The sequence below is a fragment of the Cnephaeus nilssonii genome (genome assembly GCF_951640355.1).
Source record: "Cnephaeus nilssonii genome assembly, chromosome: 4".
Taxonomy (NCBI): Eukaryota; Metazoa; Chordata; class Mammalia; order Chiroptera; family Vespertilionidae; genus Cnephaeus; species Cnephaeus nilssonii.
Genome location: NC_137075.1, coordinates 83,303,964 through 83,327,327, shown reverse-complemented (window position 1 = coordinate 83,327,327; position 23,364 = coordinate 83,303,964). Strand labels below are relative to the sequence as shown.

General features: G+C 44.8%; 1 protein-coding gene across 4 annotated transcripts in view; it reads left to right on the top strand.

Moving 5' to 3' along the window:
• The window catches only part of DCAF5 (DDB1 and CUL4 associated factor 5), a 108,587-nt gene that overhangs the window by 20,932 nt on the left and 64,291 nt on the right, over window positions 1-23,364 (top strand). For 3 of the 4 annotated variants that reach the window (XM_079767506.1, XM_079767504.1, XM_079767507.1), the window contains exons 2-5: window positions 10,578-10,721; window positions 13,601-13,637; window positions 15,468-15,607; window positions 17,639-17,768. In XM_079767506.1, coding sequence (XP_079623632.1) covers window positions 10,610-10,721; window positions 13,601-13,637; window positions 15,468-15,607; window positions 17,639-17,768 — 419 coding nt within the window. In that variant the 5' untranslated portion in view covers window positions 10,578-10,609. The remainder of the gene's footprint in view (window positions 1-10,577; window positions 10,722-13,600; window positions 13,638-15,467; window positions 15,608-17,638; window positions 17,769-23,364) is intronic. The other variant, XM_079767505.1, reaches the window with a different exon arrangement.

The window sequence follows — 23,364 nt, the reverse complement described above, 5'->3', positions numbered from 1 at the left end:
TGAAGGTCAGATAAAGAGCTTCACGGATAAGAAAAAGCTAAAGGAGTTCATTACCACTAAACCAGTATTATATGAAATGCTAAAGGGTATTCTTTAAGAAGAGGAAGAAGAAGAAAAAGGTAAAGATTAAAAAATTATGAACAACATAGTGACAAAAAATACATATCAACAAGTGAATCTAAAAATCGAATTAATAAAGTCTGATGAACAGAATAAACTGGTGAATGAATAGAATCAGGGGCATGGAAATGGAACAGACTGACGATTCTCAGAGGGTAGGGGGTGTGGAGGGTATGGGAAGAGATTAGACAAAAAGATATGCATATATGCATTACCTATGGACACAGACAACAAGGTGGTGAGGACCCAGGGTGGGGTGGGAATCGGGTGGAGGGGAGCAGCTCTGTGGGGAAAAAAGAGAGACATCTGTAATAATCTCAACAATGAAGATTAATTAAAAAAGTATTAAGGAAAATTGCTATCCATAAGAGATAACCTCTGTTAATCTTTTTGCATCTGTCCTTCCATGTATAAATTTGGTATATTTTTCTTTTATTAAAATACTAGAGTCCCAGTGCACGAAATTTGTGCACTCGGTGGGTGTGTGTGGGGGGTCCCTCAGCCCAGCCTGTGCCGTCTTGCAGTTCAGGAGCCCTTGGGGGATGTCCAACTGATGGCTTAGGCCCGCTCCCTCTGGGCAGCGGGCCTAAGCAGGCAGTCAGACATCCTTAGTGATGCCATGGAGGTGGGAGGCACGCGGCTACACTCGCCAGTCGTAAGCTGGGCTTCTGGCTGAGTGGCGCTCCCCCTGTGGGAGTGCGTTGACCACCAGGTGGCAGCTCCTGCATTGAGTGTCTGTCCCCTGGTGGTCAGTGTGTGTCATAGCCACCAGTCATTCCACATTCAGTCGATTTGAATTTAGGATACCTTTTATTATATAGGATACCATGCTATTCATACTCTTATGCTACCTAAAACAAGAGTATGAAAGATTAGGACAAAGTCATGGATGATACTTAAAGAGAAACTAGGATGTTTTTAGGGCTGTGTATTCCTCATCTATACATACTAGGCTAAGTGCCTTTATATATACTAGAGGCCCTCTCCCAATCCGGGACCTCACCACCTTGTTGTCTGTGTCCATAGATGTCAAAGAGCCACTTTCAGCCTGATTCCCGCAGGCCAGGCTGAGGGACCCCACTGGTGCACAAAACTGTGCACCGGGCCTCTAGTATTCATATAAGATCTTTGGTTAATCTCTTCCCACCCTCTTCCCTCCCCCCTTCCCTCTGAGAGTCATCAGTCTGTTCTATGTTTCCATGCTTGTGGTTTCCACTCCTGCGTTGAGTGTCTGCCCCCTGGTGGTCAGTGTGCATCATAGCTACCAGACAGTTGGCTATTTGTAACGGTCGCTTAGGCTTTTATATATATACTAGAGGCCCGGTGCACGAAATTCGTGCACGAAGGGGGTTGGCCCTCAGCCCAGCCTGTACCCTCTCCAATATGGGACCCCTTGAGGGATGTCCGACTGCCTGTTTAGGCCCGATCCCACCGGGATCGGGCCTAAACAGGCAGTCGGACATCCCTCTCACAATCCAGGACTGCTGGCTCCCAACTGCTTGCCTGCCTGCCTTCCTGACTGCCCCTAACCGCTTCTGCCTGCCAGCCTGATCACCCCCTAACCACTCTGCTGCCAGCCTGTTTGCCCCCAACTTCCCTCCTCTGCCGGCCTGGTCACCCCTAACTGCCCTCCCCTGCAGGATTGATTGCCTCCAACTGCCCTCCCTTGCAGGCTTGGTCCCTCCCAACTGCCCTCCCCTGCTGGCCATCTTGTAGTGGCCATCTTGTGTCCACATGGGGGCAGGATCTTTGACCACATGGGGGCAGCTATATTGTGTGTTGCAGTGATGATCAATCTGTATATTACTCTTTTATTAGATAGGATAGAGGCCTGGTACAGGGGTGGGGACCAGCTGGTTTGCCCTGAAGGGCGTCCCGGATCAGGTGGGGGTTCCCTTGGGGTGTGGGGCGGCCTGAGCGAGCAGCCTGTGGTGGTTTGCAGGCCGGCCACGCCCCCTGGCAACCCAAGCAGAGGCCCTGGTATCTGGAATTTATTTTCCTTCTACAATTGGAACTTTGTAGCCTGGGGCAAAGCCAAGCCTGGGGCTCCCTGGGAGGCCGGCAGCCATTTGTGTTGGGGTTATAATTGAAACTTTGTTGCCTTAAGCGGGTGGGCCCGGCCAGGGTGTGCGGAAAGCTTTGCTTCCCCTGTTGCCGGCAGCAACCCTGGCCTCCTCTCTCAAGCTCCATTCTGCCGCCATTTGTTTGAATTTGTTTACCTTCTATAATTGAAACTTTGTAGCTTGAGTGGAAGCTTAGGCCTGCAACGGCTGACAGAAAGCTTGGCTTCCTCTGTTACCTAGGAAACCTTGCTCTCTGTGGCTGTAGCCATCTTGGTTTGGGTTAATTTGCATACTCACTCTGATTGGATGGTGGGTGTGGCTTGTGGGTGTGTCAGAGGTATGGTCAATTTGCATATTTGTCTATTATTAGATAGGACTAGAGGCTCGTAGCACGAAGATTCGTGCAATAGGCCTTCCTTCACCTGGCTGCCGGCACCCGAGACCCAGGCCTTCGCTCTGGCCGCCGACTTCCGCCTTCGCTTGGCTGGAGTGTGCAGACTTCTTGCTGACTCTGGCTGGAGTCTGCAGCCTTCACTTTGCTCCGGCCGGAGCGCTGCTCCTATAACACCCTCTGCCCCCCACCCTCCCCCTCATAGCAAGTGTCCTGCCCTGCCTGGCCACTCTACGCCTGGAGCGGCTGGGGGGCGGGGCCACCGCCATCTTTGTCCTGCTAATTTGTATATTGCCTCCTGATTGGCTTATGGATATCATAGAGGTATGGTCAATTTACACATTTCTCTTTTATTAATGTAGACTAGAGGCCTGGTGCATGAAATTCATGCACTGGGGGGTCCCTCAGCCCAGCCTGCCCCCTCACTCAGTCTGTGAGCCTTCAGGGGATGTCCTACTGACGGCTTAGTGGGAGCCGGGCCTAAGCTGCAGTCTGGCCTCCCTCTGCAGGAGGCAACCGGCTGATCAGGGGAAGGTGCCACCCCCATCACCCTGCTGTTGCTGCCACTGCCAGCTGCTACAGCCACCAAGGTGTTTTCATCAACACGGACTCCAGTCCCTTCACCATGAAAAAAATGACAACTTTCTTTAGGTATTTCCAAGATAATCTCTCCCATAGGATATGACATTTCTTTTTTTTTTTTTTTTCCCTCACCTGAGGTTATTTTTTCCATTGATTTTTAGAGAGAGGGAAAGACAGAGAGAAACATCAATGTGAGAGGGACACTTCAATTGGTTGCCTCCTGCATGAGCCCTGACCTAGGCCCCGGCCAGGGAGGAGTCTGCAACCTAGGTATATGCCCTTGACCAGAATCATACCCAGACCCTGCGGTCCGCAAGCCAAGGCTCTATCCACTGAGCCAAACCGGCTAGGGCAGGATATGACATTTCTTAACCCCTCCAGCAGCGGACCTTCGTTTTTTCCTCTAGGAGTATGGTGGAAAAATCCTAGATCACCTTATTGGATTCTTATTACCCGAGTTACCAAGAACACTGTGAGTGATGTACCAGGAGCTTAGCCAGTGAGCAGTCAGAAAAGGTGTTTCCTCTGCAGCTCATGCGCAGAGGTGGGACTGCTGGTGCGCCGCAGCTGGAGCAGCCTCAGGCCCCCCTGCCTGTGTCCACTCTGGGGCTGGCTCAGGCCGCCCTGTCTCTGTCTCCGCTCCGGGCCTCACCTGTGCATGCAGCCTCCTCCTGACTGGTCGTGACTATTACAGCGTCCCGGCTAATTTGCACATTACTACCTCTCTATATATAGACTAGTGGCCCAGTGCACGAAATTTACACACATTAAAAGGGAATTAATTAGAGGAAATATTTTAATATTGCTATTTGCCCTTTCTCTCTAATAGAAGTGTCAGAGATGAAAGAAAATTAGTAAAATGTGTATGAAAATCTTCCTCCTGTCAGAGTCAGGGGTGCACTGCGGGACCCAGAGTCAAGTACCTGCCCACCCGCGCATGCCTCAAAATCGCGCCAGACCCAGACCCGGCCGGCCCCACCCCCTTTGGGTGAGATCCAGACCCGGCTGGCCGCAGCCCTGTCAAGGATGGGGGCGGCGCAGCCTCAGGTCCCCTGGCCTGGTGCCGGGCTGGGGTGCATCCTCAGGTCCCCTGGCTCATGCCGGGCAGGGGGTGCATCCTCAGGTCCCCCAGCCTGACGCCGGGGCGGGGGACGCGGCCTGAGGTCTCCCATCAAGCCCCACCAGGCGGGGTGTGTGGCCTGAGGTCCCCTGGCCCAGCACCAGGGCAGGGAGCACAGCCTAAGGTCCCTCATCCTGGCACCGGGGTGGGGGGCACGGCCTGAGGTCCCCCAGCTTGGGGTGAAGGGTGCAGCCTGAGGTCCCCCGTCAAGTCCTGCTGGGCAAGTGGCACGGCCTGAGGTCCCCTGTCAAGCCCCGCCAGGCAGGGGGCACAGCCTCAGGTCCCCCGCTCTGGCCCTGCGCCACGCAGCCTCAGGTCCCTGCTGATCACTCGTTATGGGAACCCCGCCTCTGCTGTTGGCACAGCCATCTGGTGTTAAGGGAACCCCGCCTCCGCTGTGGGCGCAGCCATCTTGTGATGGCGTGAGGGTTAATTTGCATATTACTTTATTATATCGGACTAGGGGCCCAGTGCACAAATTCGTGCACCTTTAAAGGAGGCTGGTGGGCACCAGCCAATCCTCCATGCCCCCACCTGCCCCCTGTCACCACAGCCCCCAGTCTCCTGTCTGCTGGAAGCCCTGCTCCTGCTGCTGCCATTCCCACATGCTGATGGTGCCGGCCCTGCTCGTACCTGCTGACAGCACGGAACGATTGGGGCTGCTGCCAGCAGTGGGTGCGAGTGGGGCTGGCACTGTCAGCAGGTGTGAGCAGCGGCTGCTGCCCTGACTGCTCCTCAGGAGCTGGGGGAGGTGGAGAAACCCTCAGGGGCCACCGCTGATGGCGCCGAGTGATCGGGACTGGAGATGGCAGCAGGTGCGAGCGGCCGCTCCAGTGCCAGCTGCGGGTGCGAGCAGGGCTGTTGCCGTAAGTGGGTGTGAGAGGCAGCTGCCAGCCCCAATTGCCCCTCAGGAACAGGGGGAGGTAGAGAAGCCCTGAGGGACAATTGGGGCCGGCAGCTGCCGCACCTGCTGACAGCACCAGGTGATTGGGCCTGGTGCCAGGCGCCAACAGCATGTGCGAGCGGCAGCTTGGGCACCAGCAGCGGGTGCGAGCGTCTGGCGGGACTGCAGTATGCTGGAGCAAAGAATTCTCAGTAATTACCAGAGGCTCATCCCGATGACAGTGACCAGAACCCCGCCTTGGTCTGGTGCCCCGCTCACCTGCTCCACCATCCTGCTGCGGCCGATACCCACCATGTTCCACGTGCGCCCCCTGGTAGTTAGCGCATGTCATAGCGACTGGTTGTTTGGTTGTTCCAACCATTTGGTCTATGTGCATATTAGGCTTTTATATATATATATATATATATATATATATATATAGATGTAGATGTAGATGTAGAGATAGATAGATAGATAGATAGATAGATAGATAGATAGATAGATAGATATTATCTCAATTCATGCAACAACCTGGGAGATAGTTGGTATTTATCACATCGATTGGCTGCCTCCTCTATGCCCCCCCACTGGGGATCGAGCCCTCAACCCAGGCATGTGCTCTGACCTGGAATTGAACTGGCAATCTTTTGGTGCATGGGATGGTGCCCAACCAACTGAGACACACCAGCCGAGGCTCTTTTAACTATTTTTAAGTGTACTGTTCAATGGCATTAAGTAATTCACATTGTTGTGCAACCATTACCACCATCTGTCTCCAGAACTTTTTCATCTTATAAAACTGAAACTCTATACCCATTAAACAACTCCACATTGCCCCCTCACCCCAGGCCCAGGAATCCAACATTCGTCTTAAAAAATAAAAATAAAAAAAAATAAAAAAGTAAATATATATGTATGTGTATATATATATGTTTCAGAGAGGGAGAAATAGATAGAAACATCAATGATGAGAGAGAATCATTGATCGGCTGCCTCCTGCATGCCCCCCGCTGGGGATCGAGGAGACAACCCGGGCATGTGACCTGACTGGGAATTGAACCGTGACCTCCTGGTTCATAGGTTGATGCTCAACCAACTGAGCCACACCAGCCAGGCCACCATTCTACTTTATGTCACTATGAATTTGACTACTCTAGGTACCTCATATAAATGGAATCACACAGTGCTTGTCCTTTTGTGTTTGGTTTATTTCACTGAACAATCATTGTAACCAGGCTTCTGTTGATGGACATTTAAATGTTTTGGGTTTGTTGCTCTTCAAATGGTGTTGTGCTGCTGGCTCATGTGAATCAGAGTGCTTTCTCAGTTCTGTCTTGTGCTTGGCTGACTCTGAGGAGGAAACCCCAAGCGAATTCTTTCCTTCTGTTCCTCAGCTTTTCTGGGCTGTAAAATAAGAATGTTAAATAATTTCTTTTGTTACAGTATGGTGTGAGGGCATGCATAGTTTCTGCTTATAGCTCATAAACTCTTTGGAAACAAGTACTCTTCAAATGTAAAGGTTACCTACCCCTGGCCCCTCTGATTATTCCAGTTAAGTTGGCTTCTGTTTCTATTGCTGTGGTCCCTTGTGTTATTCTCACCTACACGTTTTTGAGTTTGCTACCAAGGCAGTTGTCTGTCAGATGAATATGCCTTGTCAGTTATGGGGTGTTTTGTTGTTGTTGTTCTATAAGGCAGACAATCCAGAGTACTTGTTAAGAGGGGGGAACTATGGAGTCTTAACTGCTTGCTTTTAAATCTTAGCTTAAGCACTTTACTTACTGTGTGACATTGGCAACTTAACTCTCTGGTACTTGGCTTTATAATCTAAAAAAACTATGAGGGTAGAGCTATTATGATCCTCATTTTATATTTGGTGAAACTCGGGCTTGGGGAGATTAGATTAGAAGCATGAGTAAATAAAAGAAATACACGAGCCTCTATCTGTTAATTTTGTACTTTTGACAGAGACTTGGGCACAAATAAATAGTTCTCTAATTAGTATAAGATACACTAGAAGCCTGGTGCATGAAATTTGTGCACTGGGGGGGGGGGGGTGTCCCTCAGCCCAGCCTGCACCCTCTCCAATCTGGGACCCCTCGGGGGATGTCTGACTGCCGGTCTGGTCGCCCCCAACTGCCCTCCCCTGCCGGCCTGATCTCACCCCCAATGGCCCTCCCCTGCCAGCCTGATCTCACCCCCAACTGCTTTCCCCTTTCGGCCTGACCGCCCCCAACTGCCCTCCTCTGCCGGCCTGATCTTGCCCCCAACTACCCTCCCCTGATGGCCTGATCTCGCCCCTAACTGCCCTCCCCTGCAGGCCTGGTCCCCCCCCAACTGCCCTCTTCTGCTGGCCTGGTTGCCCACAACTGCCCTCCCCTGCCGCCCTGATCTCGCCCCCAACGGCCCTCCCCTGCCAGCCTGATCTCGCCCACAACTGCTCTCCCCTGCCGGCCTGATCTCGCCCCAACTGCCCTCCCCTGCAGGCCTGATCTTACCCGTAACTGCCCTCCTCTGCCAGCCAATTTGGTTCTGATTGGTCAGTTTCTATGCCAGTAGTGTCAAAAGCTTCACCTCCTAGGCAGCCATTGGTTCCTCATAGTTGACCCAGATTTGGTTCTGATTGGTCAGTTTCTGTGCCAGTCATCGTCTCTGGGACTATCAACGGGGCCTGATCAGAAAGGCAGGGCTGTTTAGCAGCCCCAGTGGAGGCCTGGAAAGAAATGGAAGCATGGCTTGCTGACCAGGCCCGGAGCTAAAGAGAGAGGCAAGTGCTGATCAACAGCTGCCACACGAGGCTACAGATCAGACCCTGCTTCTCTCTTTAGGCCTCTCTTTTGGCCTGATTCGCAGCCCCCTCAGCAGTCAGTGCTGGGTCACTGTGCCTGCAGCCATAGCAGTCAGCGCTGGGTCACCATGGTACCCCAGCGCTGACTGCAGGACTGACTTCAGGTTGGTCGAGCCTCCTGGTCATTGCAGATGTGATGGACCCAGGGTTTTTATGTATTAGGATAGTAGCAAAAGCAGTAATAGGTTTTTGACCTGTGGCCTCAGTGTTGGGGAAAACAATAAGAGACTATGTAGAACTAAGGTCCCTACAGGGCAAAACAAACTACTTTGTGTCATTTTTCATTAAAATAAAACAACAAAAACTGAAACCTTTGTTTTAATGATCTTAACTTATAAGAGATACAGAATTTAGATAACCTTACCCCAGGCCAGAGAACTCAGACTTGAAATAGGTAAATTATAAACACAGAACACTGTGGACTATACTTAGGGAGCATCTGGTAGACAATGAAATACTTTCAAGGAGGAGACAGTACTTGATTTTGATCAACAATGGAAAGAAGAAGGAACTCAAGAAACAAAGGAACTAACATTTTTTTTAGGGGAGGAAGAATGAGTATGATTTGACCAATGTATCTTCTATATGTATTTTAATTAGTATTAAAGGAAATATGTTTACGGCAAAAAGTCAAGTAGTACAGGAAGGTATAAATTAAAACATAAAAGTTTCTCAACATTATATACCCAAAAGAGTCGAAAGTAGGGAGTTAAACAGATATTTGTCTTAGCAAAGTCACTTTATCTTCTGTAAGTTTCTGTTTTTGGTCAAAAGGGGAAAAAAGATGTGACCAACTTCTCAATTCACTAACAAAATTGTTCAGGAAATTAAATAAAATAGTAAATGGGAAGGCGCTGCACATTATTTTATTTTTATTTTTTAAAATATACTTTATTCATTTTTTACAGAGAGGAAGGGAGAGGGATAGAGAGTTAGAAACATCGATGAGAAAGAAACATTGATCAGCTGCCTTCTCTCCTGCACATCTACTGGGGATGTGCCCGCAATCAAGGTACATGCCCTTGGTCGGAATTGAACCTGGGACCTTTCAGTCCACAGGCCGACGCTCTATCCACTGAGCCAAACCGTGCTGCTAAGTATTTTAAAATGCAGTAAAATAGAACAGAAGAAAGAGAATTAGGAAGGAATTTTCATCTGGAATGAATTCCCACATCTTAACCAAGGTCAGAGGCTTCTCAGTGCAGCCTTCCTGGACCCTGTCATTCACCCTGATCTCTCTGTTCTCTGAAGTAAAAAATAAATTTTAAAAAATTTAAATTCACTTTTAGCCCTGGCCGGTGTGGCTCTGGTTGGGCGTCATCTCAAGGATCAAGAGGTTGTGGGTTCGAGCTCCTGTCAGAGCATATGCCTGGGTTGCAGCTCGATCCCCAATATGAGAGCATAGGGCAAGCTCCTTGCATGGGAGGCAACTGGTCAGTGTTTCTCTTTCTCTCTCTCCCTCTTCTTCTCCCACTCCCTCGCTTCCTCTTCTTCCATCTCTCTCTCCCTTCCTCTCTAAAATCAATGAAAACATTTCCTCAGGTGAGGATTAAAAAAAAATTCACTGTAGAAAAGAAAAAGATCTAGTGATTTAATGGCTGTGTGGTATGCCTCTGTGTGGAGTGGATGTGCTATAATTTGTGTCTGTTGTATTGAATGGAGGAGGGGAGGCAGAGGTATAGAGCTTCCTATGGTTTGCTGTCTGTGTTTGCTCCTATTGTAACCTAAAATTTTATTAGGAATATAATATAGGCTTGTAATAAAAAGTCAAACAGTCAGTGCCAAATATATAAAGTAAAAGTAAAAACCCTCTAATCTGTCCTCTACCTCTTTTTTAATCTTCTTTCCTGAAGTAGTAACCACTGTTAACAGTCTGTAGTTTATCCTTCCAGACATTTTTAATGTGTCTGCAAATATAAAGAATATATAGAACATATATATTCTTATTCTCTAGGAGCTGGCTCGCACAGTGTAATATTGCTCATCTAATTCAGACTATTGAGAATTAGTTATGCAGAGGAACGAGCTGGACTGAGCTTCATGAGACCTGGGTTCTGTCTAGGTTCTGCTACTGTGACAGGCAGTTCCTTAGTTGTCATTTGTATGGTGTCCACAGTCAATGAGATCATATCAAAGAGTGCTTTGAAAACTAGGGTGCTACAAATATTTAAGGCCTTTTGTTACAAGCACTAGAAACCAACTAAGGTTCTGGTAGACTCCCTCCACCTCCCCCCAAAAAGATATTAGTGAAGGATTTTAGGTAGTAAATGAAGAAATATTTATGTTCTCTGGAAAGTCAGGAATGTGGTGAATTTGAGGGTTTCAGTATCCGTACTTATATCTTTCCATTTCTGTATGTCCAAGATTTAATTCCTGGGGAAACGTGAGTGGCTTAGGGGTGATGTCTATTTATGGTTAAGGGGGTAGAGTCCTGGGTTTATGTGCCCCATCAGACTCTCGGGGTTGAGGAGATGCAGTTTTGGAAAGAATGGGATTCAAGGCTGGCAAAACCAAGTGTCAGCCTTGAAATATCGGTTGTTTTAACCCTGAATTCTTACTCCCCTGTTAAGGAGGAGATGATCGCCGGGTTCTGCTATGGCACATGGAACAAGCTATCCACTCCAGAGTCAAGCCCATACAGCTTAAAGGAGAGCATCATTCTAACATTTTCTGCCTGGCTTTCAACAGTGGGAACACCAAAGTATTCTCTGGAGGTGAGAAGAAGGGAGATTTCCACATTGGGAAGTTTCACTGGGGCCGATATTTTACATAAAGGAATGCTAAAATTACTCCTTATTTTCCTTTATTGTTATGTGGAGTTCCTAGTTTTCCATAGCTTGTCTTCTCTGCATTACAGTAATTTAGACATGTGTATTAGAGTAATCCCTCCCTCCCTCCCTTCATTCCTTTCTTCCTTCCTCTCTCCCTTCCGCCTTCTCTCCTTTCCTTCAGTTCTTTTGCTCTCATTATTTCTCTTTTTTGGTAGAAAACTTTTTACATTGCAGTCTGCTATACAGAAACACACACACACATGTATTTGAAATAGTACTTAACCTTACTATGTGTGGTGCATTCTAGTTGTTTTTTTTTTTTTTTTAATTCTGTTCTATTTCACTTTTAAAGATTTTAAAGTTTGTGACTCAAGTCAATCTTCTGACCCATGAATGGCTCCTGTTTGAAAAACATTGTGCTAGGATACAATTGGAGCACAAGCCATCCTCTTGGTGAAGGTTTCCATAACCATACTCCTTTCTGACCAGCACATTTCTAGCCCTGACCACTCTTCTCACTGCAGATTCCCCTATGTGTTCCAGAAGCAATTTAAATGCAGTAAATCTAAAACCAAGATTATTAGTTAGCCTCTCCTGCACAAGTATTCCTCTTATTCCCTTGATTTCCTTTCTCAGTTATTATCCCCATTCACCTACTTATTTATGCTGTTAGTTTTCACTTTAAGCAACTCCTCCCCGGCCCATTTGGCTCAGTGGTTGAGCATTGACCTATGAACCAGGAGGTCATGGTTCGATTCCCGGTCAGGGCACATGCCCAGATTGCCCGGGCCGTGGGCTCAATACCCAATAAGGGGTATCCAGGAGGCAGCCAATTGATGATTCTCTCTCATCATTGATGTTTCTCTCTCTTTCTCTCCTTCTCCCTTCCTCTCTGAAATCAATAAAAATATATTTTTAAAAAGGAAAAAAAAAGAAACTATTGACATTGAACATTTTCAACTTACAGAAATGACAATTTCACATAGTTCAGCTTAATAGAAACCTTGAAGTCATTCTCAAACATGCCTTTCTTTCATTTACACATTCAGTTAGTCAATGGCTAGACTTGAAAGCCTCTTATTCATTCTTTAGTTTCTGTTCTCTTCCTATACCCACTGCTCTGATTCAGGTCCTCATCTTTGGCCTGGACTATTGCAATGTACTCCTGTCATTTCTGCTTCCTGTCTTTAACCCTTCTTCTAATTCTTTGCTTATACAAATTTTCTTTAAAAAATAAAGGTGTTTTTTTTTCTTTTATTGAATTTATTGAGGTGACATTGGTTAATAAAATTATATAGGTTTCAGGTGTACAATATACATCATCTGTATATTGTATTGTGTGTTCACTACCCCAAGTCAAGTCTTCTTCATCACCATTTATCCCCTCCTATACCTTCTAGCTCCCCCACCCTCCTTTCCCTTTGGTAATCACTATACTGCTACCTATGTCTATGAGTTTAACAATAAAGGTATAACCATGTGAATCTTTGACTCTATAGTGTCCATAGGATAATGTCTAACCCCTAGTTTTCCTCTCTGGCCTCATCTCCTGGCCCTTGCGTCTTGTACTCTAGCCCACTAAACCACTTACCATCTTAGGTGCCCTTGTGCCTTTTGCTCATGCTATTCCTCCATGGGTCATGATTATTTGTCCAGTTCCCACCAGTTTCCCTAAGTCTACCATTAGAGTTTTGAATAATTTGAGTTTCTGTTCAAATGTCTCCTTCCCCATAAAAACATTCTTCCCTTCTGCCATGCACTTTCACCCTGCTCATGGAGATAATTGCTTTTTTATTTGTGTCCCCATTTGAAGCATATTGATAAAAGATATCCTATCTTGTACACTGTTAATTATTTGTGCAGTTGGACTATGAGTTCCTCAAGGCTGGGCAGAACCTTATTCTTCTCATATCCCCAGCACCTTGGCAGTGCCTGTTGCCTGACAGGCATTAAATAGTATGGGTTTGATTCACTTGATATGCATCCACAAGAGAGTTTATAGCCAGAGATTTAAGATGGTCAGGACCACTGCTAACTTTACTTTTGGTTGTGCTTTCAGCACAAAATGGGGAGGTTTTTACTTTCTGTCTTTTCATATTTAGGTTATTATCTTTTTGCTATGTAATCTAATTGAAGGTAGCACTACACATAATCATGAATGTAGTGTTTTTAGATTTCTTGATGGTATAAAAAAATGCAAGAGACAAAAGTTGTAGTTGAAAACTTTCCCATTATTTAGAATCATATAGTCATCACATTTTAATGCTATAGATGAGCATGTGAATAGTTGCAAACATCTGTTGGGGACTTATTAAGTGCTCAGCCCTATTCTGAATGCTTTTACAAATGTGCTCTTATCCTCACAATAAACCTATGAAGTAGGTGCAATTATTATACGTATTTTGCAGATAAAAAATGGAGGCATCAAAAAGTCACAAATACTATTCAGGGTCTGCAGTTAATGAGTGTTTGCTTAAAAAAAATAAAGAAATAAAAAAAGCTAGCTTGAATTGATTTGCCCGTGATCATTTACTTTTTTCCTTAATGGCCACAGCTTTATTTTTTATTTTTTTTACATTGTCCACTGGATAATACATTTTGGAAACTGTTATAATTAGTTGCTATTATGCTTTTTTAAAGACTCTAAAGAATGTCCTATTCTTAAATTATTTTTATAAATATTTTTCTAATTACTTCTAATTTGTACTAACATTTACTTTGTTCACATTTAATTTTCACTGAAAATCTTAAAATACTAAATTGCAATATGGACAGGGATCACTTTGTAGGAATGATCAATTGTCTGCTTTTTTCCCTTACAGGAAATGATGAGCAAGTTATCCTCCATGATGTTGAAAGGTAAATAAATTGTTGCTATGAGAAGGTGATTGATTCTGTTTTTCATATGAAGAGAGGCAAATATTTCTTTAGACGACAGTAGTTTTTGTTTTCTGAGAAAAAAACTAACAAACCATGAAATCAGCTTTCCTTTTTTTGTAGAACATTCCTGTAATAGTTTTGAAATAAATTATTGATTAAAAAGAGAGAAAAAATTGCAGTTTGTATGAAATACAGCTTTTAGGAGAAAACTTAAAAGGATAGTTGGAAGGGAAGGAAACATAATAATAATCCTATCTTATAATAGACAAATATGCAAATTGACCGCACCTTCGCTACACCCAAACCACGCCCACCCACCAAGCCACGCCCATCAACCAATCAGGATGAGTATGCAAATTACCCCAACAAAGATGGCGGCTAATTTGCATATCAAGACAGCGTAGAAAGAAGCCAAGAGATGCTGAAGGGAGCAAAGCTGCGGAGAAGCAAGCAAGCGGGGGGGGGGGGGAGGGAGGAGAAGGGAGGAGCGGAGGCGGGGCCAGGGGAGAAGGAAGGAGAGCGGGGCAGGCTGGCAGAAAATGCGGGCCGGGGGACAAGGGAGGAGCGGAGGCGGGGAAGGCTGGCGGAGAAGGCGGGCCGGGGGACAAGGGAGGAGCGGAGGCGGGGCGGGGTAGAGTGCAGCAGGAAACCCTATTGCAGGATTTTTCCTGCAACGGGAACGCTAGTTTATAATAATAATAATGGCTAATATTTATGATTGCTTTGTATGTATTAATAAATTTAATCCTGCCCTAGCTAGTTTTGCTCAGTGGATAGAGCATCAGTCTGGGACTGAAGGGTCCCAGGTTTGTTTCCAGTCAGGGTACATGCCTGGGTTGAAGGCTCGATCCCCAGTACGGGGCAAGCAGGAGGAGCCGATCAATGATTCTCTCTCATTGATGTTTCTCTCCCTCTCCCTTCTCTGAAATCAATAAAATATGTATATATTTAAAAATGATAAATTTAATCTTTACAATAACTCTATGAGGCTATACTATTATGGTCTCAATTACAGATGAGGAAACATAAGGTGATGTAGTGCTAGGATCTGAACTTAGGCAACCTGGCCAAGAGCTCTTACTCACTGTGTCAGACTGCCAGTAGATCCCTCTTTTACCCAGCTGGCATCAGACCTGGCTGCTTTAAAGCTTTCCTTTGCTTTTTGGAAATCAAACAGCACCCCAAAATCTGTACACAAGCAGATGCCTTCTGTAGTAAGTGAAAACATGAAACTCATCTGTTGAGTCACTTTTAAATATATTCATTTAGCGCCAAAAGCAACTTACTATGAAATCTATAAAAAATCTCTTTAATGTACTTTTATTTTTTCACCTGAAAGTTTAATACCTACTATTACTATTATTATTATTATTATTATTATTATTATCATTATTATTATTATTGTTAATCCTCACCTGAGGACATTTTTCTATTGATTTCTAGAGAGAATAGAAGGGAGGGGGAGAGACCGAGAGAAAGAAATATCGATATGGAAGAGACACATCAATTAGTGGCCTCCCACAGGTGCCCAGCCAAGGCTAGGGATTGAGCTTGCAACCTAAGTATGGGAGCCCTTGACTGGAATTGATACTGAGACCCTTCAGTTCTCAGGCCGACGCTCTGTCCATGGAGCCAAACCTGCTAGGGCTTGAATACCTACTTTTAAAGGAAATATAATACTCTTTGGGTTTAGTTAAATTGACTTTCTCCTGGAAATGAAAGGGAATCCTACCCTAGGAACTAGAGTAGAGGGCTGGGAGTCTGGCTATTTGTGTATATGTGTGCTCCTCTCTGTTCTCTGTCTCTCAGCAGCGAGACCTTGGACGTGTTTGCTCATGAAGATGCAGTATATGGCTTGTCAGTAAGCCCAGTGAATGACAACATTTTTGCCAGCTCCTCAGATGATGGCCGGGTTCTCATCTGGGACATCCGGGAGTCTCCCCATGGAGGTAGGGTCACTTGCAAAATGCTGTTGGATTGTGTTGAAGGGCTTGATATCAAGTTCATTGCAGATCCAGTTTATGACCTGAGTAACCTGGGTGGGAGTGATTTAAAGGGAGAGGAAACTCTCACATAGGGGAATAGATATGTGTTTCTGAGGTTCCACCTTACCCCTAAGTAGTCAGAAGTGAAGCCCCTTGCCAGTTCTTTCCAACCACAAACCCTTGTACCCATAGTAAACACTGCAGTATCTTGGTGTTTAGTGGCCACAAGGAACAGAAGATGTGGTGCTTCATTGTGGAACTTAGCAAGCACGGGCCAGCTCTATGTGTGGCTCTGGCATGCACACACTCTTCGTTATTTACAGAGAAGGGGTTACTAGGCACTTTCTTGAATCCTAATTTCAGGGGCTTGTTATTTTGCTGAAAGAACCACAGAACCTCACCTTCACTGTATATAAGAACTTCAAATGATGTCACATACACTGTTTACAGGGGATTATCTGGGTGAGTTCCTCCTCCAAATGTTTTCTTTGAGTCTCTGGAGTATAAAATGAAGACATGAATGTTGAAGTTCTCCAAAGTTCTTCGGGGATGCATCTTTTCAGCTCATTTCCTGCAGAGAGATTTCTCTCTCTGTGCCTGTCTTCAAAGGTTCTTTCCTCCAGTGCCATCCCTACCCCACTCTTGGTGCAGCTTTGTCATGATTACACCTGTGTACATAGAGTTACTTTCCTGCATGCCTTGTCTGACAGGATCTGGGTATTTTTATTATTCTATATTCTGAGCATTTAACATGCTGGGAATGTTAAATGCCCATTATTGAAGCTTGTTCTTTTTTTTTAAAATATATTTTATTGACCCCCCACAGAGAGGAAGAGAGAGGGATAGAGAGTCAGAAACATCGATGAGAGAGAAACATTGATCAGCTGCCTCCTGCACACCCCCTACTGGGGATGTGCCCGCAACCAAGGTACATGCCCTTGACCGGAATCAAACCTGGGACCCTTGAGTCCGCAGGCCGACGCTCTATCCACTGAGCCAAACCGGTTCCGGCTGAAGCTTGTTCTTAGGGTCAGGCAGGTAAGGTAGCTGCAAGCAGCAGCTTGGTAGGTGAAATTTATCTTTGTCTGAGACACCTGCTGGCTGAGATGACTGAATCCCCCACCCCCAACCCCCATCCCTGTGAAGTGTCACATATGGAAATTACAGACGGGAATGCTTTCTATTGCTTCTAAACAACTCCCACAAGAGTATATCTTCCTAGGTAGCAAGTAATTCCTTCCTCACTTGGAGCCAGCTAATATATGCAGAGGGCTGCATGATTTCTAGGTGAAGTTGATCAGGAGGGAAAACTGTACTATTGTCTTTGTTTTTCTCATTGTTTTACAGTGACTTCACTAAATTTTTTTATAGTTTTAAAACTTTAAAAAAATGTTCTTATTGATTTTTAGAGAGAGAGAGAGAGGCAGAGAAACACTGATCAGTTGCCTCCCACATGCACCCCGGGGACTGGGGACCGAACCTGCAGCCTGGGCATGTGCCCTGACTGGGAATCGTACCAATGATCTTTCAGTGCATGGGACGATGCTCAACGAACTGAGCCACTCCAGCCAGGAAAAACTTTTAATTTTTAAAACTCATAAATTTGAATTAGGGTATAATAATCCTACCAGTTAATTGGTTGTGAATTTTTTCAGCTCATGTGGAATTCAGTTTAATTTATTGTAATGCAGCTTACTTACAATTTACAGTGACCATTCCTGTTGTATCACAGAATCTGAATAGGTACTATATGTATTTTTGAATATTATAGCTTAAAGTTTGTTTATATGTATTTAAGTTGCTTTTTCTATGTGCAGAAAGTGTGTGCTAGGACTTATGGGAACCTTGTGAGTAAGGGTGACCAAGTTGGGGTTCTGGCCCGTTGGTGTGGTTATTAAAGGGTGTGCTCTTCCTCGCATTCACGTTCCTGGTTGTCTTCCTGCCCCTGGCCCAAAGGTGCCTGAAATGGACTGATAGTAGTTTCTTTCTTCACAGAGCCTTTTTGCCTGGCAAACTATCCATCAGCCTTTCACAGTGTCATGTTTAACCCTGTGGAGCCCAGGTTGTTGGCCACAGCTAATTCAAAGGAAGGAGTGGGACTCTGGGATATTCGAAAACCTCAGAGGTGAGCCTCTTTCTCCACTTCAAGTCTCAGGTAATGTGATCAGCCAACAAAGGTTGTGAGAACCTGTTTGGCAGTTGGTCTCAGTTGGACATCTCCTAATGTGACCTAATATCTCTGCAGTCAGGGAGCCATGTTCCCAAGGGACTGGCAGTGTGAGAAATCACACCCCTTGCTGAGGAGGAGTCTGGACTCTGGGAAGATCAATTTTAGGCAAATAAATGATGCAGTAGTGAGAACGTCCTTCAGTGCTGCCTTCTATCTTCAGCCCAGTTTTCCCCAGATGCCTGAGAGCTTTTGCTTTTTTATCTTGTTTACTTACATGTTTTCAATGTTTGTACATCCTGGTCTGAAGTCACTCTCTCCAAAGGGAACCACAGTGAATCGTTTCTTATGTATCTTTCTGGAACATAATTTACTTCATATACTGGCATGTATGTGTGTCCTTTAAAAACTGTAGACTAAAGGAATCATGTAATAATGCCCACTCTTCTCAACTCCCCCTCCCCCCCCCCAATTAATAATATATATTGAAGCTTTACTTTTATCAGCACTTACAGACCTAGTGCATTCTTTTAATGGCTACATGATATTCCATTTATATGATAAACCCAACAATCAGGGCTTTTTGTTATAGACATTGCTGCATTGCACCTCTTGCACATCTACTTGGCCTACTTTTGCAGAAATATCTATAGGGAGTAGCTGTATCAAAGGGTGTGTGTTTCTAACGTTGTTCATGAAATTGTCAAATTGTCCCACCATCACCAAAGACTCTACTGGTTTATAAGGCCACCAACTGTGCGTAAGACCACATGTTTCTCTAGACTCTCATCAACACTTAAACTGTTGCTAGTCTATGGCCAGGGGCGGGGTGGTGGTGGTGGTGGGAATATTATCTTGTTTTGATTGTTTCTTCAGTAATGGGTGAGGTTATATGGTTTCTTTGTTACCTATAGTTTTCAAAGCCCATATGGGAGAAAAGTTATCTAATAAGGCAAATTAGCAATCTTTTTTTTTCTTTTTTAAATATATTTTATTGATTCTTCACAGAGAGGAAGGGAGAGGGACAGAGAGTTAGAAACATCGATGAGAGAGAGTCATCGATCAGTTGCCTCCTGCACACCCCCCACCGGGGATATGCCTGCAACCAAAGCACATGCCCTTGACCGGAATCGAACCCGGGACCCTTGAGTCTGCAGGCCGGCGCTCTATCCACTGAGCCAAACCAGCCAGGGCCGAATTAGCAATCTTGATAGATTCCTTTCTTACAAACAGAGGAGCACAGTGCTCTGAGGACTGGGATGTTTTTACCTGTTTCTTTAAACTCTTCTGAGATTCTGTGTGATTTTATGGGTATGAAGCAGAAAAGGGGCATGAAATACTCTTGGGGTTCTGTTCTTCATCCACTGGTATTTTGGGATTAAATTACAGATCTTCTCCGTTGGAATTCTCTCAGTACTTGTTGGTGTTGGGGGAAGAAGAAAGGCCTTTTGTCTTTTCCATGCAGGATCATTATGTTGAGTTGCAATACATGTTTTGTCTCCTAGTAAACAAAGCTACCTCAAAAGTCCAACCCAGATCTTGGGGCAATTCTGAATCCCCTGGGAGGATAAGCTGGAACCGGATAGGTCTATTTCAGGGATTCTTTTTTTTTTTTTTTTTTTTTTTAATATATTTTTATTAATTTCAGAGAGGAAGGAAGAGGGAGAGAGAGATAGGAACATCAATGATGAGAGAGAATCATTGATTGGCTGCCTCCTGCATGCTCCCCACTGGGGATTGAGCCCGCAACCTGGGCATGTGCCCTTGACCGGAATCGAACCTGGGACCCTTTAGTCCTCAGATCGACGCTCTGTTCACTGAGCCAAACAGGCTAGGGCTATTTCAGGGATTCTTAAAGTCTAGGGAAAGATGTTTGCCCTGGCCTGGTGGCTCTGTTGGTTGGAGTGTCATCCTGTACACCAGAGGGTTGCAGGTTCGGTTCCTGGTCAGGGCACATGCCTAGGTTGCAGGTTTGATCCTCGGTCCTGGCATATATAGGAGGAAACCAGCTCTCTCTCTCTCTTCCTCCCTCCCTCCCTCCAAGCATATCCTCAGGTGAAGAGTGTAAAGAGAAAAAAATGTCTAGGGAAAGATTTTAGGGAATTTGTGAACCCCTCATAATTCAGGTAAAATGTGTGTGCTTGTGTATCTGAATGAGTACACATGACATTCCCACCCCCACCCCCCCAAGGACGGGGAAAGAGAATTTACTAGGTTCTCATAGAGACCCTTGACCTCCAAGAGGATAAAAGTCACTGGTGTTCTAAAGATTCTAGATTTGAGCTTATTGTGGTTCCTTAGCAGGCTAATAAATGATTTCTAGCTTGTAAAAGGTTGGGCATGTGAATAAATTCTGGGCCTACATGGGAGGCCTCCTGGAAACAAATGTAATCACCAAGGATCAATAAGGAGGCCTCACACCAAACACTATTCCGCCCCTTCCACCACCACCCTCCTCCCCCGGCTTAATCTACAGATTATTCCATACTGGAATGGTTTTTCTGACCTACCCCAAGCCTAAGCTGTACTTCTCTACCTTAGCTTGGTAAACCATAGAAGTATGAGCAGGGTTATGTTTTTGTTACGATTGCTTTGAAATAATCTAATTAGAGGGTTTCCTGGTAGAATAAAAATGTCAGCTCTAGAAGGGAGTTTAGTTATCATTTGATCTGACTTCCTCATTGTACAGATCTAGCCCAGCAAGGCTGAAGAGCTTCATAGTTTAGGGCAGTGGTTCCCAACCTTTTTTTAGCCATGCCCCACCTAAGCATCTCTAAAATCCTGGTATCCCCCTGTCACCCCCCATCCCCCACCCCCGTGACATAATATTCTTATCATTCGAAAAGTGAACTATTCACATGGAGGAAGCCTAAAAGGCCATTAACTTAGTCTAAACAAGCTTCCAAAGAACATGGCATCCATGAAAGAGAAAAATAAAAGAACGAAAGGACAGTTGAAGTACTGAGGAAGAAATCACTAAAAATTGTTTAAAAAAAATATATATGGAGTAATATGAAAAAATAGAAAATAAAGTTTCAAAACATATAATAGAGAACTGAAATGCATAAATGTGTCACAATATATATTTATTCCTATTTTAATGATAAGAAAATAAAGACACAGAGAGGTAAAATAATGTGTGTGTGTGTGTGTGTGTGTGTGTGTATCATATTCCCACCCTTTTTTTTTTTTTTAAAATATATATTTTATTGATTCTTTACAGAGAGGAAGAGAGAGGGATAGAGAGTTAGAAACATCGATGAGAGAGAAACATCTATCAGCTGCCTCTTGCACACCCCCTACTGGGGATTGCCCGCAACCAAGGTACATGCCTTTGACCGGAATCGAACCTGAGACCTTTCAGTCCGCAGGCCGACGCTCTATCCACTGAGCCAAACCGGTTTCGGCATATTCCCACCCTTTTTTAATCAGTTAGGGTCCCTGTACATTCTAATTTTGTTTTGTTTTTTAATCTGGACATCCTTGCAATAGAACTTAGTAAGAATTCCTCTTAGGTTTTTTAATACAGACCGGTTCAACTCTGAAGTTGGTCCAACTCTAAGTCCTTTAGACTTTCTACCTCTAAAAGTTAAATTTCTTTTTACTGTCTCCTGGCCCAGTCCCTGTCTGCATGCTGGCTTTCCCAGTTTCTTGCTCTTCTAACCCTGGAAACCTGCACATGCTATTAATTTTGCTGCAGAGCTTTAGAACAGAGATTGTAAACTGATTGTCCTGTAGGCCAGAGTCAACCCACAGAAATATTTTGTTTGGCCACCATGATGTAATAGTGTTTGGAAAGTTACACAGAAAAATCACGATTTCTAACATCTCTTGAAAAAGTCAAAAGATGTGGTACCGTTGGATCTTTATTCTCACGTGACAGCAGTCTGCTGAAGCTGAGTCATGAATTCCTCTTTAAACCTTTAAGATGTGTTATGGGTCTCACCACTTCTTGATGTCTGAATCCAAGTATGTTTTTCTCATTTACATTACTTGCCTGGCAAAGGTCTGCTTTAGCAATTTTAGTGATTAATGAGTAGGCCATGGCGGGTGGCGGGGGGCAGGGGACTTTGAGTGTAAGTGACTGGATAAGAGAGAAAACTTCACATGTACAAGTATACATTGCATGTTTGGAAAGATTTCACTTCATTTGAATTATTTTTGCTGATGTCTTTTTATAACTGTCTTCTTCTTTGTCACTGCCCACATCCCAATTATATCTTGCTTGGGCTGTTGCAGTGGCCTCTGAACAGTTTTCAGAACTGAGATTCTCTAACATCTAGAGTGTTCAGGAAAAGTGACGTTTTCCCCCTGTTACTCTCCTTGTCTCACCCTTTTCATTGCCTGTTTTAGCTGTTTGCTCACTGACTATCTCTCTTCCTTCTCATATCTTTAGTTCCTGCCAGTTTTTGTCAGGAACTATTAGTTCTGTGACAGGTAACAGTGTCTTGCTTTGACAAGAATAATAAAGAGAGTGTTTCTTTCCCACTCAATAATAAAACTAGGGCAAGCCAAGAATTCCTGTAAAGACTTAACTCATGAGATGATGCTTTTATATGTATGAATGACACATCTGAAAATGGGCAATGAGTGTCAGTTCCTACTATCAGAAAGAAGTTGCTCTTAGGACCTGGCCTGGCTTTGGAGGCCTCAGGTTAATTGAATGTCTGTCCTGCAGGACCTGTGTCAATCCTACTTGTGTAGAGACCAAATTAAGTGTAACTCCTTGCCTTCTGAACAAGCCAGACAATCTCTGCCACGTTGCACTCGAGGTTGCTCATACTATTCCATGTAAAATAGAGCCCAGGTTGTAACTTGAAAGGCTGGAAAACGCACTCATGCTCTGGTGTTTGCTGAAACTTTAAGAATGACCTTCCTCTCAGAATGCAAGGCCATTAGGTTAGACAAAGATTTCTTAAATTTTTGTAAACAGAATCCCCCCCAAAAAAGTAATGGGGAAAAATTAATAAATTGGATTTCATTCAAATTAAGAACTTCTGTTCATCAAAGATATCATTACATGAAAAGATGAGCTAAAGAACAAGCCATAATCTGGGGGGAAATATTCAAAATATATGTATTGAGCAAAAATTCATATCCATAATATATAAAGAAATACAAATCAGTAAGTAAAATACACAAAACTAAAATTTTTAAATTAGTAGAAATGTTGAATAGGCCCCTCACAAAAGATATCCAAATAGCAAATAAGCACTTGAAAGGAACTCAGTTTCATTACTCTACTAGAGGCCCAGTGCACGAATTCATGCACCCGTGGGGTCCCTCGGCCTAGCCTGCGGGATCTGGTTGAAACTGGCTCTCTGACATCCCCCAAGGGGTCCCGGATTGGGAGAGGGTGCAGGTCAGGCTGAGGGACCCCACCGGTGCACAATTGGGGCCAGGGAGGGATGTGGGAGGTTGGCCAGCTGGGGAGGGACCGAGGGAGGGCTCCAGGGCGTGTCCAGCCCCATCTCGCTCAGTCCCGATCGACCGGACCCCAGCAGCAAGATAACCTACCAGTTGGAGCATCTTTCCCTCTGGTGGTCAGTGCATG